This window comes from Enhydra lutris, unplaced genomic scaffold (assembly GCF_002288905.1).
Source record: "Enhydra lutris kenyoni isolate GAN:26980312 unplaced genomic scaffold, ASM228890v2 scaffoldscaffold43, whole genome shotgun sequence".
Classification (NCBI taxonomy): Eukaryota; Metazoa; Chordata; class Mammalia; order Carnivora; family Mustelidae; genus Enhydra; species Enhydra lutris.
The window spans coordinates 13069259-13094769 of NW_019154127.1; the positions used below are offsets into that span (position 1 = coordinate 13069259).

A 25511-nucleotide genomic window follows, 5' to 3' on the forward strand; every position below is an offset into this window, starting at 1 on the left:
TCTCTCTGTGCCTGTGTGGGGAGAGGGGCCCGGCAGTCCGCCCTCCGCCATGGGTTATGGGCATGCACGCACCCTTTGTTTTCCCACGTTTATCTGGGTTTAAGTCAGAGGGTCGTGTTTCTCTGACCCGCTCACATTTAGGAATACAGATTCTGCTGGTTCTTTTTTTTTTTTTTTAAAGATTCTATTTATTTATTTTACAGAGAGAGAGAGATCACAAGTAGGCAGAGAGGCAGGCAGAGAGAGAAGGGGAAGCAAGCTCCCTGCTGAGCAGAGAGTCCGATGCGGGGCTGGATCCCAGGACCCTGAGATCGTGACCTGAGCCGAAGTCAGCGGCCTAACCCACTGAGCCACCCAGGCACCCCTAGATTCTGTTAGTTCTTTGTCTTTGGCCTGCACAGGGGTTTCCCACAGCCTCCGGGCGGCTTGGAGGCCCAGGTCTAGAGATGCTGGTCTCCTGCGAGCAGGCAGCAGAGGCCACAGGGCCTGGGGTGGGGGGGGGTGGCGCACGGGCTGGCGCTGCCAATCCAGGGCTTACTGCCTCTCGCTGCCTGGACAGAGTTGAGCTGGGGCTGGGGGCCTTGTCATCTGGGCACACGGGGTCTCACCAGGCCCAGCCGTGGGTAGAGGAGGAGCCGGACTCCACCTGCATCGTCCCTAGATCCCCAGCCAACCCGCTGTCCCTGGAGCTCCCCATTCAGCACGGTGGCGAACATGAGCGCCTCCTGGTACCACAGGGAGCTGCTTTTAGAGAGACACAGTTCAGAGTGAGGTGCCTTCCTTGTGTTGTTTAAGAAGAAAGTTCTCCGGGGCACCTGGTGGCTCAGTCAGTTAAGCCTCTGACTGGGGCTTCTTCCGTTGGTGCGAAAGACACACACATGAGAAGTGCCTTGCGTGCCGGAAATGGGCAGAATGTGCCCATACTGTCCTCGGGGCCGAGGCCCAGGGCGGGCACCACGGCCCCTTTGCCCTGTGCCCTGTGTCCACACTGTGTGCGCGTCTGTGTCTCCCCTCTGCTCAGCCCACGCGGCCGCCTTTCGCTGGCTGCCGTTCCGCCTTCCTGCCCGTTTCTACTGATCGCCTGGGATCCTCGGCTAGGGGAGTGGATGTTGTCACGTGTTGTCACGTTTGTCACTAGAGGGCATGAGGTGAAAACACGTGGTGGGCACGAGGGCCGTGGGACGCACGTGTCTGCCGGGTAGTGGCTCCGAGACCCTCTGGGCTCCGGTCTCACCTGCTGGATGGGGGACCGCTGCCCGGGAGACAGTGGGGTCCGTAGTGAGACTGCCGAGGGCGCCGCCCCCACAGGTGAGCTCGTGGGGGCCCAGCCCACCCCCTTTGAGGTCGGCAGGTCATTTATCCATAAGACCTTTGGGTATTTTGTCCATCTGAAGTCGCGAGCCACTCGCATATGTTGTGATTTTCTGTGCTTTCTAACGTTATTTTTCCATCGTTTAAAAGCTCCAGTTGCAGTTAAACCAAGACCTGAGCATCTTGCATCAAGATGATGGCTCCTCTAAGAACAAACGGGGCGTTCTACCGAAGCACGCCACCAACGTGATGCGGTCGTGGCTCTTCCAGCACATCGGGGTAAGAGCGCGGGGACCCCAGCAGCAGCGCCCCGGGGCGCTTCCCCTCCGCTTCCTCTCCGCGAAGAGTGCACTCCGCGTCGGGCATGGCTGTCCCGGCTGACTGTCTCAGTGTTAGGGAGGGACGTGGGACAGAGGAGGGTGACCACGCTCTGGGGGGCTCTGCCTCAGGGACTTAGTCGGGAGGGCCCCACTGCCGACCAGGGAGTCCTTTCTGCTCCTGCTAATCACCTCCGTGCCACGAAGGGTGACGCAGTGAGCTGAGGTTCGAGAAGTGGGCAGAGAGAAGAGGAGTTTGGGCAAAACCTGGGAAAACAGTGACGTCTTAGATATTGGATTTGAGCAGAGAGTGTGGTAAGGTCAAAGACTGAGCTGTGGACAGAGGGGCCCGCACACGAGCTTGTTGAACTTGAGATGGCGTCTGGCCCCGCAGACAGACCCGGCGCACGCACGTTGTGTCCGCACACCTGTTGGCTCCCCCGGGTCATGACCACACCTTCTCTGTGGGGGTGTCCTGTCTTAGCAGGCACATGCTCGCTCGCCCATTTACTGGGCAAGACTTGCTTCTCATGAGTTGAGACCCTCAGGCCTCATGCTGCTGAACGTCGGGGACGCATGTGACCCTGAGCAGCTTGGGGACCGCCCCGTTTGGTGGCCAGGGTCAGGAAGGGCCAGGTTGGCTTTTAGGGAAGTGTGCGGTGAGACTGAGGCAGGAAAGTGGCCGCTGCCTGTCGTGTCCAGGCGGACAGAGGAGCCCGCAGGGGCGTGTGGGCACAGATGCGGTGGCCTTTCTGTACCCGGAGGGACGGAAGGTTGTCGGGTCCATGGTCAAAGGAGAGAGACTGATACAAAGCAAAGGTCAAGCAAAGCTTTATTTCACGCAAGCATCAAGGATCAAATGGACTGGCCAGAGCCGTCTCTTACAAAGAGGCGACCCCTCCCAGGCTCACAGACTAACTTTTATAGAGCAAAGGCCATGTGGTCGAGCCTGGCCACACACCCGTGGCCAACTGAATTACAGTTCACCCACAGTAGCTCTTTGAACTGGCCTATCGCTCTGGTCAGAATTGGCGCCCAAAAGGCAGGGCCCACATTCTTGGGTGGTTAGGGAGGTGCTTTCCTGGTTGGACGTCTCCACCTGGCTTGGCTCATCCTTGTATTCTGGGCTCTGTTACCTCCCCCTGACCTGACACGTCCTGGTATATGGGGCTGGTCAGTCATATTTTACTGGTTTCCCAGACTTGTTTCTACGTAAGTTCCTCTGGGGGGGCAGGGTCAATCTAAGTTTACTGCATAAACAACAGAATGGCTCGCTCTGGCTAAGTAGGCCCTTACAAAGGTCAGGAGGCCAGCGGGGAGCCGCCCGGCAGCCTCGGGAGCCTGCTCTGTGGCCGGTGCTGGCCTCCCTCCGCAGCCCCGTTGCTGCCGACTGCCGCGCTGCGTCGGCGACTCTGCCCCTCGGCCTCCCTGGCCCCCGCTCGTGTCTCTGGTTGCCGCCTGCTCCCTCCGCAGCCCGCCCCGCTCATCTGCAGCCCGTTGCGCCCCCCCCCCCACCCCGTGGCTGTCAGCAGGGAGTCCTGGTGCCCCTCCTCCGCATCCACCCTGGGGCAGGCCGGCTGCCTGAGCCCTGGGCCTCCGTGTGTTCCCAGTGCCGGTCTCCGTCCTCGCCCTGACTCAGCCCCCAGCCGGCACCAGTCTCTATCATCCCCCCTCTCCGGGCTTTAGCCTGTGTCACTGCCGACCAGCACCCCCTTTTCTCTAACTGATGCCAGGCTCCTTCCCCGAGAGACAGCAGTCAGAGGAGCTGCTGACTCCAGATGTGGAAACGGCACGTGATGTCGCTGAGCAGTTTTGGGGTGGGGACAGGACCTCTCTCCCTTTCCCTGGGGGGAAGGCCCTCAAGGAGCCCAGGCCAGCCCGCCTGGAGCGCTAGGACCCCCCCCCCCTCCTGCTCTGCCGAGCGATCCCTGCCTGCAGGCCACGGCAGCACGGGTCTGGGGACAACAGTGCCGTGTCTGAGTGGTGCGGCCGCACCTGGAAAGTTGTCCTAAAAGGGAAAGGTGTTATGGGTACAGTGGTTCAGTGATGGTCGTCCTACTGGTGGGAAGACTCAGTATGTGGTTTCGGGCCCATCTGTTTGCTGGGAAGTTACACAGCTAGTTCCCGTGGGACACGAGGACTGGGGCGCCCAGCAGACCCAGGCAGAGGGTGGCGAGTGAGACAGCAGGGTCCCCCAGCGCTGTCCCCTCGGGAGAGTGCCACTGGGTAGCGTGTCTGCACTCTAGGAGCACAGACGGTGTCCTTGAATGTTTTCATGATTCCTAAAACAATAAACTTTCCTCACAGGTTGAAGTAAAGTGTTCCTTTTTTTTTCCTTATGAGGCGTTTTCTGCCTCTTCTGGCCCTTGTTTCTTTGGAACACAGTCCTCTCGGCGGCCTCCCTGACATGGGACGACGGTCGTTCTGCCACACGGCGGGGTTTGTCCTGCTTAGTGCACTGGGCTTTCCGGCCCCTGTCATTTCACGGGCTCTCAACCGGCAGGCACGGCATTCCCATTTCCGCAGTCTCCGCCCCGGGGCCCTGTGCGGTCACCGTCTGTCCGAGGGAACAGATGCCACTGGGGAGGCCGCTGTGGCCCGAACCATGGTCCCCACGGTCCCAGTCGTGTGAAGCGACGGCTGCCCACGCCGAGTGTTACTTGCGGTAGCTCCTGCCCCCTGTGTCCCCCGGGGTCCCAGGCCATCTGGAATCAGGGACTCCAGGGAGGCAGGCTTTAGACCCCGTGTCCTCCTGGCTTCTGCGTGTGGACAGTGATCAGCCGTGGAGAAGGCGCTTGTTACCGTAGATAGAAGAGATTCCTTTGGTCCTTCTGTCGGTTTTGATATGTACCTTACGGTTTAATTCTGCTTTTTCAAGTGGAGTATTTTTAGCATACGAGGAAGAGGAATATAACAGGTGCTCCCGCCCCAGCCCTGGGCGCAGCTCTTCACAGACCCCGCACGCTGACCTGGCCCCGGGCAGGTCCTGAACCGCCAGCCGTGCACCCCCGTGTCCCTTTCCTCTCCCAGTGCCTGGCACAGAAGCATGTCACCCTGTGGGTCAGGCTGGGAGCCGCTGGCCCCGCCCTTTCCCTGCGTCCTCTGCTTACCCAGCTGGAGGATGGGGACTTTGTGTGCTTTCCGGCCTCAGCTTCCTTGTCCGTACGACAGAAGTGACTGTGCGTGACGCCCGTGCTGTGGCTTGCTGGGTCCGAACTCCACCGTGTGGCCTCGGTGAAGTGGCCCCTCCAGGACAGCAGGGCGCGGCTCTCGGTGGGCCCGGCACCCCCGCCTTGTCTCTGAGCCGCTCACCCGGTGTCACCCTGGCCTGCGCTGTGTCTGCCGCCGGGCTGCCGCGTGCTTGGGCGGCGCAGGGGAGACATCCTGCGACACGTCCTGCGACACGTTTCTAAAACGAAATCGTAAGACTAATGAGGTTTTGCCAGAAAGCGCTGTTGCTGCTTACCATTTTTTCGCTAATGATTATTTGTATCTTTCTGTTCTACCTAGATAAGCTCGAGTCCCTTTTAAACCCTGCCGGTCATGCTGACCCTTCTTTTTATTTCTAGCACCCCTACCCGACAGAAGATGAGAAAAAACAGATTGCTGCTCAGACAAATTTGACACTACTCCAAGTTAACAACTGGTAAGAGCCGCCCACCCTCCGGAACGGTGCCTGTCACTGTGATGGAAGCCTCGAGAATCCTCTAATAAGTAGTGGGATTGGTTAAAGATGGCTGAGTCCTTTTAACGGGCGGCACTGTGTCCCCAGAGTGCCGGAACTGGTGGAGGATGTTTGAGAATAGATCAGCACACACTTTCGTCTTAAACCTTTCGTCCTCACTACGGACTTGCCCTGCGGCCTGCTGGTCCGGTTAGAGACGTGCTTCTCCGAGGGCGCCTGGGCGGCTCCGCCGGCTGAGCGTCCGACTCTTGATTTTGGCTCAGGTCATGATCCTCGGGGTCATGGGATCGAGCCCCGCGTTGGGCTCCGCACTGGGCGTGGAGCCCGCTTGAGACTTTCTCTCCCTCTGCTCCCAACCACTTGCACCTGGCCACACAGTCTCAAAAAAAAGTTTCTCCATCGTGGGTCACCACTACGCCTGAGCCCCACGTTCATTCAGAAAGTGATGTTTCTGGTGATGGGCTTCCCTGGGCGGTGCCTGGTGGCGATGAGGCATCTTGACCCCTGGTGCCCCTCCCGCCCCTGCAGCTCCCCTACTTTTGTCCCTTTGTTCAACTCTGAGTCGGGGAGGCGGCCCCTCGGCTGTCCGCTGTCTGTATGGTGGTCCCACCCCCTCAGCAGGACTCGGGGTCCTAGGAGGGAAATGCCCGGGATTGGTTGACGTCATGAATAAAGTAGCCTGTTGTAATTTCGGTGTCGCATGCTGCGGTGGACGCTTGGACCCCGACCACGAGCGCTCCCCTGAGATCAGAGCTGCTGGCATGACGGAGGGCGTTAAGGTCCAGGGTGCACTTAAGGCTGTGCGTGTCAGTTGTCGGTCTCTCGTACTCACTCAGGAGCGGGAAACAGGATCGGCTAATAAAACGGGCATCCGTAAAAGAAAGCACAGACTCTGCCACTTGTGAACACTGTTCTCTTTTTAACTGTTAAAATTTAAATTTGAGGGGCGCCTGGGTGGCTCAGTGGGTTAAAGCCTCTGCCTTCGGCTCAAGTCATGATCTTGGGGTCCTGGGATCGAGCCCCACATCGGGCTCTCTGCTCAGCAGGGAGCCTGCTTCCCTTTCTCTCTCTGTTTGCCTCTCTGCCTACTTGTGATCGCTGTCTGTCAAATAAATAAATAAAATCTTTTAAAAAAATTTAAATTTGAGCAAAGTCAGGTACCTTTCAGTATAAATGACAAAATCTCCCAACATACGCGGCATCTGGGCAGGACGGATGGATGTGCTTTGGGTTGCACCGAGTATCTGTAATCTTGTGTTTGGGCCATTGTTTGAGCTTTGGGGACCAAGAATACAGAGTCTTTGGATTATTTCCTATTAAATCTTTTAAACAGCGTTTGCAAAAAAAAAAAAAAAAAGCAAAAAACTGTGTTGTCGCTGTGACGTTTGCGATGGCCTAGTACCTTCCGTTCCCTGGTGCGTCTCGGACGCTGCCCAGCTCGGTTCAGTCCTAAGGGCGGTCGGCTGATTGGAGCTGGACGTTAGAGTCCCTTCTCTGGACAGCCCGATGCCTTTTGTTGCTGGTCAGCCTTCTTGCTTTCCCTTGTCTGTTAACTTCCTCGAGCTCCCTAACTTGCTGCTCTGTCACATAACCAGAATTGTCTGATCTGGAAGGTTTGACACCCGCTTTTAAGTTTTTTTTTTTTTTTTTTTTTTAAAGATCTTATTTATTTGACAGAGATCACAAGTAGCCAGAGAAGCAGGTGGGGGCGGGGAGCCGGGGCGGGAAGCAGGCTCCCTGCTGAGCAGAGAGCCTGATGCGGGGCTCGATCCCAGGACCCCAAGATCATGACCTGAGCCGAAGGCAGAGGCCTTAACCCACTGGGCCACCCAGGCGACCCCGCTTTTAAGTTTTACATTAATAACAGTTTACTAGCACGATTAGCATAAAGTTTCTAAAACCTTTTCATCTTTGTAGCTACTTTTACTTTGTGTGACTTTGTTTCCTTTTACATTTACAAAAATCCCACGCTGGGCTGACCTTGAACACCCCCTTAGCTTGTGCCTCTGCCACTTGGCGGTTCTGAGTGAGGAGGCTGGAGAGGCAGATGCTGAGAGGCGGCGGCGGGCTTCCCTCCACAGGCAGTGGCGGGGTCAGCGCCAAGCTGGGGGCCACCAGGGCTCCCCTGTGACGGCCGCTGCCCCCTTGCTTGTGCTCCAGGGACCAGATCACCGCCTGCGGCTTCAGTTCCCTCCTTTCCACTAGAGAATGTTGCAGATGCTAGGATTTTAGGTTTAAGTCATCTGTGCACCCAGTGTCAGGCTCGCTCTCGGTGGAGGCGCTGAGTGGCACGCTCTAACTGGGCCAGCCAGGCGCCCCGTGAGTGTCACTATGTTCATGTGGCCTGGGAGCAGGTGCGCCCCAGTTCTGCTCTGCACCTGGGCGCCTGGAGAGCGGGGCGTGGCGGCAGACCAGCGCAGAGCCCCAGTCTCCGTGGAGCTTGTATTTCTCTGACACCCAAACATGAATACTCGCCCTCATGAGGACCCCACTTCTGGGGTTGAGCAGGCTCGGCTCCAGTGAGAGGTGACCCCCCTCCTTGCCATATTCCTAGAGGAGGAACTGCCCCTAGGCTTGGCAGGTGCAGCTGTGTCCTCCGAGTGTGCGGTTGCACCAACCGCCAGCTTCTGGAGGGCAGGGGTGGTCATCCAGAGCTCCGCTGCCCTCCCAGATCCGGGGCCACCAGCTGGGTGCGGGAAGGTGCCGGCCAAAGAAGGCAGACTTTCCAGGCACATACTTAAAGTCAGTGAAGCATGTTCCCACGTGGGACCGTGCGCTCCTGCCACTCTGCTTGTGTGGGATCTGGTCCCCACTTGGCCTGCAGGGTCCTCTCTGGGGTCCCCGGGGGCGCTGTCACAGCACCGACACAGCTGAGGGATTTCAGACAGGGGCCCCTCCATAACTAGCCTGTTCCTTGGGGTGTCGAGGGCCCACTCTGGCCCTAAAGCCGCCCACACTGAGGTGACCATGAGTGGACGGAGCACCGTCTGCCCCGGGAGGGTCAGGACTGTGGGGTCGTGCTCCCGGGGGTCCAGGACGTGCTCAACGGGAGGGCTGTGGGAGGGCCATAGGAGGGCCCGCCTAGTGACTGCTTCCCCGTTCCCCGTCCACGCCCAGGTTCATCAACGCCAGAAGACGGATTCTTCAGCCCATGCTGGATTCTAGCTGTTCAGAAACCCCAAAAACTAAGAAGAAAACTGCTCAGAACAGACCGGTCCAGAGGTTTTGGCCTGACTCCATTGCCTCCGGAGCTGCACAGCCGCCCCCCAGCGAGCTGGCCATGTCTGAAGGTGGGCCACGGGGTGCTGGGGGCCGGGCGGGGCAGGGGCGGAGGCCTGAGTCCCGCGTGCACAGCTGCAGGGTTGGCCTTATCCGCAGAGCCCAGTGACAGAGGCCTGGAGTCCCAATTGTGTTCTGTTCCTCTTTTCCCTTCGTGTGTTTCTTCTCCCTCGGGCTTCAGTGCGTAGCAGGGAGCTGTCCCGGCCTCACCACCTGCTGTTCTGCCTTTTTCTGAAACGTCGGGGAGCCCCCGCGGCCCTGGTCCTGCTGTTGCTGGTCCCCTCTGACCCGTCCCTGTCCCCGCCTGGTCTGTGTTTACCAAGCAGCTTCATGTCTGCTGCAGGTCTCCAACGCTCAGCTCGATTGGGTCTGCGTGTCCTTCCGTGTGTACAGTCGGTGCTGTGAGCTCATTCCTACTTTCTTGGGCGTATTTTCCTCAGCAGCATACTGTTGCTACGTCGGGAAACTTGGGGGCCCGTATTTCCTCAAATACCTGCTCTGTCGCCCCTCCCCCACCCCTTCAGGGACCGCCGTTGTCCATCTGTCCTGGCTGGTGCGCTTTCCTGCGTTTGCGATTCTGTTTCTTGTTTCCACCGTCTTGATGGCTCCCGTGTCTGTCTGTGAGCGTCACCCAGCTCGTCTTCTGTGGCTGACCTGCCACCGGGCCCACTGCGGGTGCGTTTCGGGGAGACATTGTCCTGCTCATCTCCAGAAGTTCCGGAGAAGTCCTTTCTGCCTCTCGTGGCTCCGTTTCCTAGAACACAGTCCCAGGAACTGTTCTGACGCCCTCCGCTGCCTCTAACATCTCTGTCCCGCGCAGCTTTCCGTGGCCTGACTTTTGTCCTCACTGAGGGTCGCCTCCCTGCCTGCGCGCGGGCCTGGGAACCTTGGACTGACGCCAGGCCCTGTGAGCCTCGCCTGGCTGGGGGCGGGGCTTTCGCACGGCAGCGAGTCCTCCTGAGCCGTGTCCTAGCTCGGACGCTACTTGGGACGGTCTTTGTGACTGGTCCTCATTTGGTGACCCAGGGGCGCTCAGTCCTGGGCTGACTGCGCAAACCACGGCAAGACTTTCGATTGCCCCCTTCCCCGGGCCCCCGCCCCCCGTGCAGCTCTCAGAGGCCTGGACGGCGTCCTTGAATCTTCTCAGATGCTTCTCTCCCGGGGCTTGACTGTGTCCCACATGTGTGTGCGGACCCACCCTCCGCCCAGCGTCCGCGGGGCTCCCGCAGCTGAGCTGGCCAGAGGGCTGGGCTGGGCCCCCCACGCTGTGTTGTAAACCAGGCTTGACTCTGTTTCCTGGTTGTGGCGCGTTTACAGCCGGGCCTTCACAGTTTGGGTTTTGATATGCAGTGGTCTTCGATTTTTATTTAAGTAATTTGTGTTTTCAGGTTCTGTTTTCTCTTTTAATCCAAGAATTAGTTAGGAAGGTATTAGTTCTCTCTCCCTCTTCCCCCGCCCTCCCTCCTTGGAAAAGACAATCCCTGCATATCAGGGTAGGTAGAAGTTCACACAGAACTATCCAGTGGAAAGTGATTTTCCCTCCATCCTGGCCCCCGATCTTTGCCAGAAACCGTCCTCATTACCAGTTTCTGTCTGTGCTCCCAGGGCGCTCCTGACATGACCCACTGTGCGGAGACCACAGGGGATGAATGAAGCTCTTTAAAAGGGTTTCCCCGATTCTGACCTATGACGCAGTCTCCTCCTGCTGTCCCCCGTCACTATGTCTGAAGGCCTTTCTAGACGAGCGCACGAGCCCCCGTGTGTGTGGTGACACAGGGCACCTCGCGCTCCTGCAGCTTCTGTCCCTCAGCTGCTAGGCCGGAAGGCGCACAGGGACAGGCGAGTTAGGGGGCTCGTGGCCTCTTCTGTTCTCCTTGTGAAACTGCTTTCCGCCCCGTGCCCCTGTGTTCTTGTAGTCCTGACCCGAGGTCTTGCGTAGACCAGGAGCGTTCAGAGCGTGTTAGCGAAGGAAGGGCTGAGGTGGATCCTAGAGGCCGTTTCCCAACCCCTGTGGAGCGCCCCGGAACCGGAGGTCACATAAGCAAACAGCGCCCCGCCGCGTGACGGAGCGTCTTCCTGCGCGGGAGCTGATTTTCCCCTCCTGCCGCAGGAGCCGTCGTGACCATCACCGCGCCTGTGAGCATGAACGTGGACAGCCTCCAGCCCCTGTCCTCGGACGGCGCCACCCTGGCGGTGCAGCAGGTCATGATGGCGGAGCAGAGCGAGGACGAGTCTGTGGACAGCACGGGGGACAGTGGGGCCGCGCTGGCCCCCGCCCACATCAGCGGCCTCGTCCTGGAGAACAGCGACTCCCTGCAGTAGGCCCCGGCGCGGCCCGGAACCGTGGGGCGGGCTGGCCTGACCTTTACAGTTTGCACGGCAAACCTTTTACACAGTTTTATTCTAATATGTTTTATATGTAGATAGAGAAGAGTGCACTTTTGTATTTCATAGTACGCTTCAAGAGCATCTTTGCTGGTGCAGCGACTTCTTTCGAGTGTGCGCGCGTGTGTGTGTGCGTGCGTGTGTGTGCGTGTGTGTGGGTTTTTAAGGAAATTCTTTAAAGGTTTAACGCTAAGAATGTGATGAGTGGCAAACACCCCTGTGAGCCCCTAATTCAATTAAGGAATAGTGCTGCCATTTTCTAAAAAATTACGCAGTTTTAACTTAGTTCTGTGGTTGAAGCAGGTCTCAGTGGGCTGATCTCTTTGTGCGGCCCACGGATTCGAAAGACGTTTCTGCGTCTTAAAGCTGCCCGTGCCAGGCGGACGCCGCACGGTGGCAAAGGGGGCGTGGCTCCGCGGTGGGCCCTCTGAACACACGTAGGTTCTCGCACATTCCGTGAGCCTGTTTCATTTGCTATAGATGAAAAAGAAACTCCTATTTTTACCTTGCTGGAATTATTGGATAAAAAACTATTTTTATAAATTCGTTATGAATTGGATGACTATATTGAGGATAAAATTTCTAGAGGAGAAACAATACGTGCTTACTACTTCAATTTGGAATGTTGTGAACTGACCAAATTCCGTGAACCTGCCCAAAGTTAGCTAGCATTCCACGGTTCTCTGCCGTCCCAGGCTGGTGGTTCATATTTACGACTATGAAGGAAGCAGCTGTTGAATGAAATTTTGGTACCTGCGAATTTTAGTTGCTACGTGAATGCTCACATCACATCTTACTCTCGATCCGGACATAGACCTAAGGGATTGCTAAACAGGGCTAGTAAGTCAGGTGACGCGGCGGCCAGCGACCGGAGAACAGCTCAGCGCCTGTGTTTCTGTCTGATCTGACTCTGACTGCAGTTAAATGGTTACTGTCCCAGATAGCTGTGTGTTGCTCTAGGACGTTTTCGTCAGCCATGTGTCACATGTAGAATGTTCATTACAAACTAATACAAAACGTCCTCTACCCGCTGGCTCCGAGTGAGGGCCCATAAGCCACGCTAGCTCTGTTACGTAATTAACATCTTCCCGAAGTGACACGGGGACCCAGAATGGGGCGACAGCATGATGGCAGACTCTCCTGCCGTTGGGCCCGGTGTCCATTTTCCCTCCTCGTCCGTTGTTGCTTTGGCATTTCCAGAGCCCTGCCCCTCGGGCTTGCACTCACGAGATTTGGAATAATTGTAGGATTCCGTTTCCGGGGGACAAGACAAACCAGAAGAGGAGACTGGGTTTTGTTTCCTTTGTTTTCATGTAGTTGCAAGTGGGGCTCTTCCTCAGAGCGAAAACAAGCCGCCTTGTCTCGTGAAGTCTTTACGTGGTCTGACAGGGGACGCCCGCTGTCCATGTGGCCGAACGGTAGTTCATGGTCAGGAAAGTCGCCCGTTCTTGAGGTTCGACGGCAGTAGCTGCCCGCAGACCACGCTGACACGAGGGGACATTTTGAGCGAGGGCAGATTTTGTTCTGCAGCCGACTTCTTCCCCCCAAATTTATTGATTAATCACGGAAGAGCATTTCCTAGATAACTTAGAAGACAGTTAGAAATACTTGGAAATTTCTCTTAAAAATATTTCAGGAGCTTTAGAAGAAAAACACAACTATTAACTCTTGGCAAGAGAATCACATTTGTAAGCAGCGGTTACATTCCTTATTTATAAATGGTTTGTAATTTTTTCAGCAAGTCTGCCCCAGTTTAAAAGATGATTTTAACTTGACCTGAAGTCTGGTATTGTTGGACTTCTTGAAGCGAGGACCTGTGGAGGCCGGCCGGCTTCCTGCGGCTGCAGGTCCCCGGGCCTCCTAGCCGCCCTGCTCCTTGGGTGAGTGCAGACGTACTCCCGGTGCGGACCCCCAGCGTCACTGTCTCCCTCCCTGCCCAGGGACTCCCAGTGGTCACCATCTCCCTCCCTGTGCAGGGATTCACAGTGTCACCCTATCTCTCCCTGCTCAGGGACTCCCAGCAGTCTCTGTCTCCCTCCCCGCCTAGGGACTCCCAGGGCTCACTGTCTCCCTCCCTGCCCAGGGATCCTGCAAGGGGCAGCCCGGCAGTCCAGGGCTCCTGTGCAGAGTCCCACCCCGCACTGGCCTGAGGCCTCCAGGCCCAGTGATGCCGCACGCTCCCTCTGGCTGAGGCTGGGTTTCTCAGGCTCTCCGTTCTCACTGGGCTCCGAGCACTGGGATGAGCCATTCAGAGAGAGGCACAGAGGGTGGCCTGAGATTCCGGCAGACTTCCCGGGACGCCCAGGTGCCCATGCACGGCTGGGCATATGGCAGAACTGATTGGGGTCAGAGAGCCGCCACCCAGCGCACTGTCTGTCCGTCTGCATTGTAGAAACCTCCATCCCCAGCCCTCCGGCATTCCAGAGCAGCTGTGCAAAGGGGACGCCGTCAAACGTTCCTTTTTGGTGAGCGGATGTGATCCTGACCTTACACTAGAAGGTGCCTTGGATGCGTTCTGAGGCCCAGAGGAAGCCGGCCGTCCCCTCTGTGCCACGGCTGAGCAGGGAGCCCGACAGGCTGGGCCACTGCCCTCCCCGGGGGAGCATCGTCCACTCCGCCCGCAGTGCCCCGACTGCCGCCCGCCCAGGGAGAGTGCTGAGTGAGGGGGGCGGCCGGGGGGGCCTTCCCTGCAGGGCGAGCAGCCAGGGCTTGCCTTCTAGACACACTCGAGCACAGCCGGTCGGAGGGAGAAGGACGTCTCTGGCCGGTCGTGACAGAAGTGACTCCACGGTCTGCCTTCGTTTTAGTTACGTTTGATCTATGAACTGACAATCTTTAAAATGTGAATACTGTAACAATATGTTTTCTTGGATTGTTGTCTTTCAAAGGGATTTTTGTGAAGCATTTGATTTATCAAAGCAAAAAAAATTAAAAATAGAAACACGCTTTATGGATGTTTTATTTTCTAAAAGCTGATGTCACCACAAGCTGCTTTTCTATTTTAAGTGGAACGTGGACATCGTTGACGGGTTTTGCTGGTGACGTGGGGGTCATGGGGGTCGTGGGGGTCGTGGTGAGCCCTGCGCTTTGTTCAAGAATTAGGATGGGACGGCCCGGACGCACCAGTCCGCCTGCGTTTTCAGGGGTCCTCCCTTAAGTTCTGTTCCGGGGGAAAAAAATTGCAAAGTTTTTATTTGTTTTTTATTGTAGTTTATCAGAAACCTAATTATTTTGGTAGGAATGAGGAAGGATTCATCAGCAAGGGGCTGTCTTCCACGGGTGTGTCGTGAGCAGCGCCCAGCGTCCTTTTGGACGCGTCAAAGAGCGACAGTAAAACAGCGTCAGAGAACGTTTTCTTTGTAGTCCGGTGTGCTCGAACTCCCCCAGACCGTTCACACTTCGAGGCCAAAGCAAGCAGACTCGCGTGTTTTTAAAGAGTACACCTGAAACGGTAAGTCTCGCAGGCGATGAGAACCGGCTGTGAAGCGTAGTGTTTCGGAAAACGTCCTATTTGATCGGATGGAAAATGGAGCGTCTGTGCCGGCCCTGCAGCTCCACTAGGTCGGAATTCTAACCAGGTGAGACCTCGGCCCAGTCTCTGACCCCCTCTAGGCTTCAGGTGCTTTGTTTGTAAAAGGAAGAAATTGGTGTATAAGGTTTATTCTAGCACAGAAATAGTATTTATGACTAATCCAATGCTACCCATCTATCTAGAGAGAGAAGTAAATAAGTCGTGATCTAGCGAATCCTGAAAAGAAGAAATATGCCGGGACTGCTTTTCCATTTTGTTACGCCGGGCAGAGGTCAGAAGTAACGTCTACTACATTTAGCCCCGATGCTGTGCTCAGAGATGCTCTTTAATGAAATTCTTAACACAGAAGATTTTTGCCCTTTTACAGTGAGACCTTCTTATCTTCACTAAGACCTAAGGTCTTGGTGCCATTTTTCAGCTAAAATTTGCAAAGCTGCAGAGCTGTGGCCTCTAAGCCCACGTGATGAGGAGGTGAATGCTGGTCTTGGGCGCAGGCTCAGGCTGGCTTGCCAGCCGTCCGCTGTCCCCAGCACCCTGGCCCTGAACCAGGTCCGGCATCTTCCCCGAAGTGGCTCTTCCAGCCCTGGAAAGGGCTACTTTGTCGGCCTAATTGAATAATTTAGTATTTTATGCACAAATAATATTTAGAAGGCATTATGTTGCACAGGTGTTTCCATTTCTTATGTCGTGACTTAAATGAACCCAAAACTTCAACCCGCAGAAGCTAGTTTGGTTTTACTGTAGACGAGGGAGTCCTTCCCTGCAGTGGTTTGACAAGGAACAGTTTAAGGAGGTCGAGGGCTTCAGTTGCTTAGGCTTTTTTTTTTTTTAGAAAACAGCTTACAGGAAAAAAGAGGTATATTTTAAAATTTGTTGCTTTCTGTTAACTCGGTTTTCTCTAGTAGTAACCCAGTAGTAACTCTAGTTACTACCCGGTAGTAGCGACTCACTGCTAGGAGTGACTAGTGAAGCCCATAAGCGCCTATACCGCGTGCTGGTGTCGGCCGAGGTCTGAAGCCCTGAGTTCGCTCAGAACAGGGTGGCGGGGCTGAGCAGAGAGGCCGAGAAAGGCGTGTTTCTAGGAGTGGAGGTGGCGTGTGCGGGGGCGTTGGGTTGGGCCTCCCGGAGGTGATCGCGGCTTCTAGCAGAGCCGGAGAAGAGGGGGAGGCAGACACCGGGGGTCCCGGAGAGGACCGCGGATCAGTAGGCGACTCTGAGGGAGCGTGCCTTTGTTACCTCGTGGAAGACCTTGTAAGACCCCAGACACGTAAAGATAGGCTGACCCAGAAGTGGACTTGGCCAGACCCGCAGGAAGCTTCTCTGTTCCGTGGAGGCTGCTGTGGACTGGGAGCGGGCTACAGGCTGAGCAGGGCGTGCTTCTGTCCCAGCGCCTACCACCCACGAGTACTTACTGGTTAGGGTTACGGGGGGCCCTGCAGATCCAGAGAATGAGACTGGCAGTGGCCAGAGAAGCCCGGAGGACAGGAGCCGGCAGTCAGGGCCGGATCCGGGCGGCCAGCAAGCCCATGGGGGAGCGTGGCCAGCCCTGCAGACGGCTGTGGCTCTCGAGCTGAGGTGGGGGCGGTGGTTCCGAGTTTGCCTGGAAGCGGGAGCCTGGAGCCTGGGGTCAGAACATCACTGGGACCCCTGCGGCCGGGACCTCCTCCCGGGGCTCCAGGTGCCCCAGGGAGCGGAAGCGGGGGTGCTCTGGCCTCACGCATCCCAGCCAGGGGCTGTCCACTTCCCATGCGGACCACAGCGCAGACGCTCCCTGGAAGTCGGAGCCAAGGGGACAGGGCAGGGCCGCGTGGAGGGATGCACCTGCGGGGGGCGGGCGCCTGAACCCCGTGACCGTAGCAGGCACATGTTCCCTGGTCTGCTTTGGAGGACTGCTTTCTCCACACGGTGGGGGGGTTCTGTCTTCGTCGTGTGCCGCCTAGCTGCTGACGGGACGGATGGAGAGCCGGGTTGATCTGGGGGAACGGCAGAGACCTGATAGGTGGCCCTCATGTCCCGGGGCAGGCGCACCCCTTCCGACAGCAGCGAGCGTGTGTGCGTCTTTTGAACCGACGTGCTGGGTTTAGGTCTCACTCTTGCTTTTACGCCTTCAGAATCCTCCAGCCGGACCACGTCCCGTGTTTCTGTCCTGCCGTCAGCTTTCAGCAGCTGCTCCCGAGCCCCCGAGGTGGTCTCCCTGCTCCTGCCCCGCCCCTGCCGAAGACCCCGGTGAGGCTGGGAGGTGGTGGGCAGGTTCTGGGGCACCCGCGGTGCCACCCACCCGTGCCTCTGACCGCAAACCCAGCCTTACAGAGTGGGAGGAAGTGGGCCTCCTGGGATCAGGGCCGCATCCGGGGTCCAGAATGTTCTCTGGGCCCCCCAGAAGCAGTGGTCTTTATGGGGCAGCATGGAATGGTTCCTCTCCTCGTGGATTAAGGCTCTTACATGAGGGACTGGCTAGGCTGGGGGCAGGGTCATGCCTGCACACCTCTGAGGGGGTCTCTCCGGTCCCCTAGCCTGCTCCCCAAGCTGCCTCGCCAGCCCCCGTGTGAGGGAGCGCTGCGCCCTGATGACCGGCTGTCTTCTTCCCCCTTCCTGTGCTGGGCTAAAGGGGAGCCCATCAGCGTCTGCTCCTGTCCCAGAGGGCTTTGTCCCTCTTGGGGGGTCAGGCATCTGGTGGCCTTGCCACTGCAGCTCTGAGCTGGAGAAGAGTCAGGACCTGGTGGGTTACCCAGTGTCCTTACCGTCGGGGCACACTCGCGTGGCTTCTCCATTGGAGGGGGAAGCGGAGCCGCCGCACGATCGGCGGGACTTCCGACGGGTTGGCACGTCTCTGCCAACAGCTCTGCCACAGCTCCCGGAGGTAAGTGAGACCTAGCGGAAGGCACCTGGGCCGGGCCCTGCCTGAGAGCGACGGCGGGAGAGCAGGAGGGAGCTCGCCCACAGTGAGTGGGAGGGGCCATCACGAGCTCTCGGCACTGGAGGTCCACAAGGTAAAAATGGGTGTCAGGGGTGCCTGGGGGGCTCAGTGGGTTAAAGCCTCTGCCTTCGGCTCGGGTCATGATCTCAGGGTCCTGGGATCGAGCCCCACATCGGGCTCTCTGCTCAGCAGGGGGCCTGCTTCCATCTCTCTCTGCCTGCCTCTCTGCCTACTTGTGATCTCTGTCAAATAAATAAAATCTTAAAAAAAAAAAAGTACCTTAAAAAAAATGGGTGTCAGGAGGGAGGAATGGGACTTGGAAGTCACTTTTACTTAGAACTTGAGAGGTGGTTTCATGGTCTTCCTGCGTGCCCTTGAGCTGCGGCCCTGCTCCCCGTGGCAGTGCTTGTGTCCTAGGTGCGGTGGCTCCTGTGGCCGAAGCAGCGAGCCAACCCCACGCGCTCTTCCAGGACCCTGTCCGTCGAGCAAACCCTGTCTCCGGAGGGTTAGGGACTGCCTGGCCATCCTAGCACCTCCTGGCACCGGGCTGGAGAGGCTCTGACCTGCCCCGTGGTGCTTCCTTTGTGCCCTCCCCTCCCCCCATCCGCGTGTCCCCTGGTCCCCTCCTGGCTCCTCTCTGGCTCTTGACAGCTTCTCCGGGTCCACACGCGGGCTTCACGGCTCCTTGCCTTTCTTTGAACTTGTGAACTGTGAGTGAACTTGTGAATCCGTTCAGAACAGACGCGACTTTTGACATGAGTCAGTGCCTCGAGAGCAGTCTGTCCGGCTTTGTTGTCACACGTCACAGAAGGTCCCAGCGCTCTACACTTCAGTTCTGGGCAGCCGCCCACAGACACCCTGCCCCTGCCCCCCAGCGCCAACCCGGCACAGTGCAGGCGGGCCCCTGCCTAGCCAGGCTGGGGCAGAGCCACCTCTGCACAGGACCTATCCCTGCCCCACGCCCTGCCTCCCCTGTGCCTCCCCCTGCGCCAGCAGCAGGCCCAGGCTTCCTGGCCTTCCCCGCCCGGCTCCTGGTTGTTCTGGGCAAGCCTCAGGGGGAATGGCTGGGAAGCTCCCCCGTTCTCTGACCTTTGGGGTCTCTGCGGTAACAGCGTCGCCCCGACACGGCCACCAAGACCGTTGGAAACCGTGGACTCGCCCCGTGCAGAGCATTTGCACACACGGGTCTGTGTGTGGGAATTGCCACGCGTGACTTCCAGACCAGCGAGCTGGCCCGAGTGACCGAAGTCAGCCCCTGGGAGGATGCCGCTCCGGCCAGGCCATCCGGGAGCCAGGCAAGTGCTCCTGCAGGGGCCGGGCACACACCAGCATTGCCGGGGTGGGGGGCAGAGGGGCGCAGGGGGCAGCTCTGCCCCAGCCCCAAGTGTGCTCGCCTGCTCCTCCCAGTCCCTCGGAGCTGCGGGGACGCTGCAGGCTCACCTGCCCCAGGCCCGTGTGCTGGCGGTGCGCACGGCCGGGGGCCCTGACCTGCCATCCGCCAGGCGGCCCCACACGGCTCTCCAGTCTCCAGGGTCACCATTTGGTGGGATGTGGCTGCTTCGCGCCCCTGCCCCCGCCCTCTCCGGCTCTCTTCCCGTTTCTTGTTTTCATCGTAGTAAAATACACGGACCATAAAATGCAGCACCTGACTACGTTACAGGCGTCCAGTTCTGTGGCATTAAGTACATTCGTGCAGCCGTCCCCGCCATCCCTCTCCAGAACGTCCCATCTTCCCAAACGGAAGCTCTGTCCTCCTCAAACACAGCCCCACACCCCTCCCGCAGCCCCCCGCCCCCCACCCCCCGGTCTTGTTTTGTGTTCACTGGTCTGACCCTTGGAGATGTTTCTGCAAGCAGGATCCGACGGTGCTTGTCCCTGTGGGACTGGTTTAATTTCGCGGAGCGCGATGTCGTTGGGTTCAACCTTGTAGTATGTGTCGGAACGTCCTCCCTGCTGAGGCCGCGTCCTCTTCTGCCGCGGGCATGGACGGCACATGTGTCTCATGTCTTATTTGGCTCCTCCCACCAGAAGGGAAGGGCTGGTGTCGGGTGTTTGTAATTCTGGGCTGGGACTGGTGTCTGGTGTCTAGGGACGCTCCGTGTCTGCGGATGCTCATGTGGGCTGCCCTCCCCAGAGGCTGTGCCGATGTCCCCAGCCGCCCGCAGAGGTCATGCCCGGGAAGCGGGGCGCGACACCTGCCCACCGGCACCCCCCACCGCGGGGACTTTCTGCTCCCGGCTGTTGCTCATCTGGCAGATAGAGAACAGTCTTGCTTGTGGCTGAGCACAGGAGAAGGCAGCTCGGCCAGCAGCCTCCCGAGGGGTGCAGTGGGACTGACGCTACCTGAAGCCCAGGTGACAACGCCCAGGAGGGGCTTTTTGGGGCCGGGGTCTTTCCAGCATTGGTCAGAGTGTCATGGAGGACGGGAGAAGGGACTGAGCCTGCGGCCATCCCTAGGTGGCCATGGAGGAAACGTCCCCACTTGGCGCTTCTTGGCAAGAGACAGTGGCTCCTTCAGCAAGAAGGACACTGCCAGGAAGCCCAGACTCCAGTGGTCCCAGAGCCAGAGGACCGGGGTCAGGCCAGCCGTCAAGCTACCGCAGCTGGTCGCCCGGGGAGTGGGGCAGACACCATGCCGCTCCCCCACCATGGATGCAGCCGCGCTGCCCTCCACGCCCAGATCCTGGGGGGGGCGCCACGTCCTCCTTCCTGGCGGCATGGGGTGGCGTCTGATCGCCCAAGCCCGTCTGGTGCGTGCGTCCCGCTGCAAAGGATGTTGGGAGAGCGAGCGGCGCTTCTGCAGCCGGGAAGGTGGGCTGTGTCTCGCCGGGCCGTGCCAGGAGCGGGGGAGGTCCACAGCGCAGAAAAGTGCTCGCCTGTGGGCAGGGCCAGGAGCGATCCGAGTTCCCCGGCCCGACTTGGCGGGAGGAGGGGGTCTGCCAGCCACGTGGGACGCTTACGTGGAGCCCAGGAGCTCCGCTGGCGCCCCCGGGACACTAGTGTCCTGAGCCAGCTGTCACCTGTGCAGGTTCCCTTATAAAGGGCGCCCTCGGGAAAGGGCAGGGTGTGCCCCACCCCCCGCCTGTTTGATCTTTCTTGTTCCTTAGGACTGACACCCCCACCACTGCCCTTTTAAGCTGAGCCTACGGCCTCCTGACGAGCGACCCAAAGTCCAGCTTCCCTCGCAGGCAGGGGTGGCCGCGCCCCAGAGTTCAGCCCCGCGGGCAGGGCAGCCTCCTGTGCTCACCACGGTCAGCCATGTGCAGAGCGGCGTGGGGACCTCCCGCTTAGGGACCAGGTGTTCCTGAGCAGGGAGCTGCTTATCACTGTGTGTCGGGCGGCACCCGCTGCTCTGGGCCAGGGGACGCGGGCACAGGAGGGCAGTGCGCCAGCAACAGAGGCCTTGTCGTGCAAGGCCTGCGGCTCCAGAGAAGCAGTGTCTGAGGGTGACGGCGGGGGACAGCCTGGGACAGGCTGGAAGGGGGCTCCTGAGCCCCGGCCGGGAAGCTCCTGACTTTCCCCGAGCACAACCTCACGTGGCCCCAGGTGCCATCCCCTGGGTCCCCAGCCCTTCAGGGGAGGAACGAGGGCCAGGCCGCAGGGCAGGGGGCTTCCAGCTTCCGCAGCCAGGGTGGGCAGCCCGGGCAGGCGGGCTCCTGACAAGGCTGAAGGCCCACCGGGGAGGTGTGTTCCCACCAGCCCTGGGGTGCAGACCCCGAGGTCAGGCCCCAGCTGGGGTGCCCAGGGGAGCAGAGGTTCAGAGCTCCACAGAGAGCGTCACTATCCTACAGTCTAGCCCGTGGTCCCCAGGGAGCAGGCTGTGACGGTGCTGGACTGTCCAGTACGGGCATTGTTGTGGGAAAGTGACCCGCTGACCCGTCGGGAGTCTTGTGACAGAAACGGGCCACCAGACAGGACTGTCCTCTCCATCTGGTCCCTGGTTCACAGAAGCCTAATACAATGACTACCGAGTTTCAGAAACGTAACCAAGATACTTTCCTTTCTGTCCAGAAACTAACCTTTACCGGCTTCGTGTGCAAAAAGTTTTTTTTTTTTTTTTTTTTTTTTAAATCACTGTTCTGCTCCGATCCAGGCCGAGTTCCAGGCGGCTTACCACAAACACGAGCAAGTCCCAGACCCACCCCAGCCTGGGTATAGACTCCCAAGTGCCAGGCTGCCCTCGAGACACAGCGGCTCAGTCCCCCGGCCACAGCCCGTGCCCCTCGCCTGTGTGGCTCCAAACCCTCGCTCGCCCTACTCCTTGTTATCTAGTGACATCCTTCTGCAGGGGTGCGGACCCCCTTGCCCCCGGGCCCCTCCCACCAGCGCAGACCCCCTTCCTATGGTTTATGGTAACGTTTGTGTGGATGCCCACTCAGTGTTTCTGGGTTTTAGGAAGCAGCCCTTACTCCCAGCCCAGCTGTGTTCGGCACCGTGCCTGCCTCCCTCGGACAGCAAACCCGCCAACACCACGGGCTCGGACCGCGAGGATCGCCTGTCCATGGATTCTTCTCCGTAGTCGAGTCTGTACGTGTATTTTTTTAATAACCTACAGCTTAGTTTAGTGTAAAAATACAGTAGAAATGGAACAGACCACGTGTTAATGGTGTATGTTACCAGCAAGGCTTCTGGTCAGTGGTAGGCTGTGAGGGGTTACATTTCTTTTTCAAGATTCTGTTTGAGAGTGAGAGAACGAGCGAGAGAGAAGACGAGCAGGGCGGGCAGAGGGGCTGAGCAGGGAGCCCGATGCGGGGCTCGATCCCAGGACACTGAGATCATGACCTGAGCCGAAGACAGACTCTCAACCTACGGAGACTCCCAGGCGCCCCAGCAGTTAAACCTCTGAGGAACAGAAATTACAGATTCTTTACTGCAGGGCAGAAAGGCTGGCACCCCCAAGCCGGGGCTGTTGAAGGGCCAACAGTCCCGTCTTCATTCAGATCGCCTTTTTGTGGTGTTTCCTAGGGACGAAAGCAACCCCTACTTTCTACCAGCCTTGTGACTGGATGTTTGCAGTCCTCTGATGTTCCCTCCCCTCCGAGCGCCCCCTGGAGCCGTCTGTCCTGCTACAGCCCATGGCCGACTAGCCCTGTCAGGGACCTGCCCCCCCCCACCATTCGGGGTGACCTGGAGCTTGCTGGGGGGAGCACCTCTCCCAGTGCCTGGGTGGAAAGGTCTGCATCCCCACCTTGCTGTTAAGGGAGGGCCTGGCCTGTATTACTCCCCGTTCCAGATGCTTTTAGGCTCTGCTCCCTTGTCTCCCAGCCTCCGCAAGCTAGAGATCAAGTCAGACGCCTTCCTCCTCCCCAGACTTTCTAGGTGAGCTGGGTTTCCTCACCCACCTCTGGAAGCTGCTTTCGGATCCTGTCCCCAGTGACCGAACATCTCACAGTGATGTTACCTGTGCGAGTCCTTCCCCATCCATGGTGCGGGGTGCGGGGTGCGGGATGGACCCTCTCGACTTACAAAATCACGTCTTTTAGTCTGGGAAGGGTCTTGAATTACTTCGCTGGTGATTTCTTTCCCTGTTTTCTTTTTTCTCTCTGGAACTGTTTCTAGTCAAATATTGGAATCCAAGAAGCTCAAAGAATTCCGAGCACAAGAAACATGAAGCAAAATACATCACAATACACCATGATTTCCAAAATAATAGTAAAAATGAACAAAAGCTGGAGGGCTCACAGTTCCTGATTTCAAAACTTACTATCGAAGCTACAGTCATCAAAATGGTGTGGTACTGGCCTAAGGACGGCTCTACTGACCGATGAGAATTCAGAGCCCAGAAATAAACACTTCCATCTGTGGATTTTCAACGCCAAGACCATTCAATGGGGGACACCCTCTAACAGACAGACATCCACATTAAAAAAAAAAAAGCCTGGATCCCTACCTCACACTCAGTATAAAAATTAAATCGAAATGGGTTAATAAACCAAATATGACAGCTAAAACTATGAAAGTCTTAGAAGAAAACAGGTGTAAAGTATCATGACCTTGGATCTGGCAGTGGGTTTGTACATATAAGAGCAAAGATAACAAAAGAAAGAAACTGAGCTGAAGGCGTTGTACGCTAGAAGGGGAACAGTCACCCACAGAATGGGCGGAAACCTTTGCAATCACAATCAGATAAGGGTCTAGTATCTACGATATATAAACAGGGGCGCCTGGTTTGCTCAGTCGTTGGGCGTCTGCCTTCGGCTCAGGTCATGATCCCAGGGTCCTGGGATCGAGCCCGCATCAGGCTCTCTGCTCGGTGGGAAGCCTGCTTCTCCCTCTCCCACTCCCCCTGCTCGTGTTCCCTCTCTCGCTGTCTCTCTCTGCCAAATAAAAAATATATATAAAAATCTTAAAAAATATATAAAGAAGTCCTCCAACTGGACAACAAAAGACAACCCCAGTGAGGAATGGGCACAGAACTACGGGCAGTTCTGCCAAGACCTACAACAGACCAAAAAGCATAACGATGCTGAGCGTCACCAGTCACTGGGGAAACACAGGCAGGACGCCCGGAGCCAGAGTCCAGCAACTGTGGACAAGCTCGCGGAGGAACCGCAACCCCGAGCACGGCGGGCGGGCGGGGACGGACGCGGGCGCCGCCGCTGCACAACAGCCTGGTGGGAGCCGCACGCACGCACGCACATGCACACACACTAACACGCACGCACACACATGCATGTGCACTCATGCACACGCACGCGCGCACATGCACACGCACTAACACGCACACACATGCACACACACTAACGCACGCACGCGCACACACACTCACGCACACACATGCACACGCACTAACACGCACGCACGCACATGCACACACACTAACACGCACACACATGCACACGCACTAACACGCACGCACGCACATGCACACACTAACACGCACGCACATGCACACACACTAACACGCACGCACATGCACACGCACTAACACGCACGTGGACATGCACACGCACTAACACGCACGCGCGCACATGCACACGCACTAACACGCACGTGGACATGCACACACACTAACACGCACACACATGCACACACACTAACACGCACGCACATGCACACACACTAACACGCACGCACGCACATGCACACACACTAACACGCACACACATGCACACACACTAACACGCACGCACACACATGCACACACACTAACACGCACGCACATGCACACACACTAACACGCACGCACACACATGCACACACAGTAACACGCACGCACGCACATGCACACGCACTAACACGCACGCACACACATGCACACACACTAACACGCACGCACACACATGCACACGCACTAACACGCACGCACATGCACACACTAACACGCACGCACACACATGCACACGCACTAACACGCACGCACGCACATGCACACGCACTAACACGCACGCACGCACATGCACACGCACTAACACGCACGCACATGCACACGCACTAACGCACGCACGCACATGCACACGCACTAACACGCACGCACGCACATGCACACACACTAACACGCACGTGGACATGCACGCACACTAACACGCACGCACGTGGACATGCACACACACTAACACGCACGCACACACATGCACGCACACTAACACGCACGCACACACATGCACACACACTAACACGCACGTGGACATGCACGCACACACATGCACACACACTAACACGCACGCACACACATGCACACACACTAACACGCACGCACACACATGCACACACACTAACACGCACACACATGCACACACACTAACACGCACGCACATGCATGTGCACTCATGCACACGCACATGCACATGCACTAACACGCACGCACGCACATGCACACGCACTAACACGCACGTGGACATGCACACACACTAACACGCACACACATGCACACACACTAACACGCACGCACGCACATGCACACACACTAACACGCACGCACGCACGCACATGCACACGCACTAACACGCACGTGGACATGCACACACACTAACACGCACGCACGCACATGCACACACACTAACACGCACGCACACACATGCACACGCACTAACACGCACGCACACACATGCACACGCACTAACACGCACGCACATGCACACGCAC

The 25511-nt window shown here is 57.8% G+C and overlaps 1 protein-coding gene across 2 annotated transcripts in view; it reads left to right on the top strand.

Annotated features, from left to right (window-relative positions):
* Positions 1-11043, top strand: part of LOC111155740 (PBX/knotted 1 homeobox 1) — a 55450-nt gene extending 44407 nt beyond the window's left edge. For both annotated transcript variants that reach the window (XM_022516110.1, XM_022516111.1), the window contains 4 exons: positions 1462-1590; positions 5198-5274; positions 8431-8603; positions 10703-11043. In XM_022516110.1, coding sequence (XP_022371818.1) covers positions 1462-1590; positions 5198-5274; positions 8431-8603; positions 10703-10914 — 591 coding nt within the window. In that variant the 3' untranslated portion in view covers positions 10915-11043. The remainder of the gene's footprint in view (positions 1-1461; positions 1591-5197; positions 5275-8430; positions 8604-10702) is intronic.
* Positions 11044-25511: the final 14468 nt, after the last annotated feature.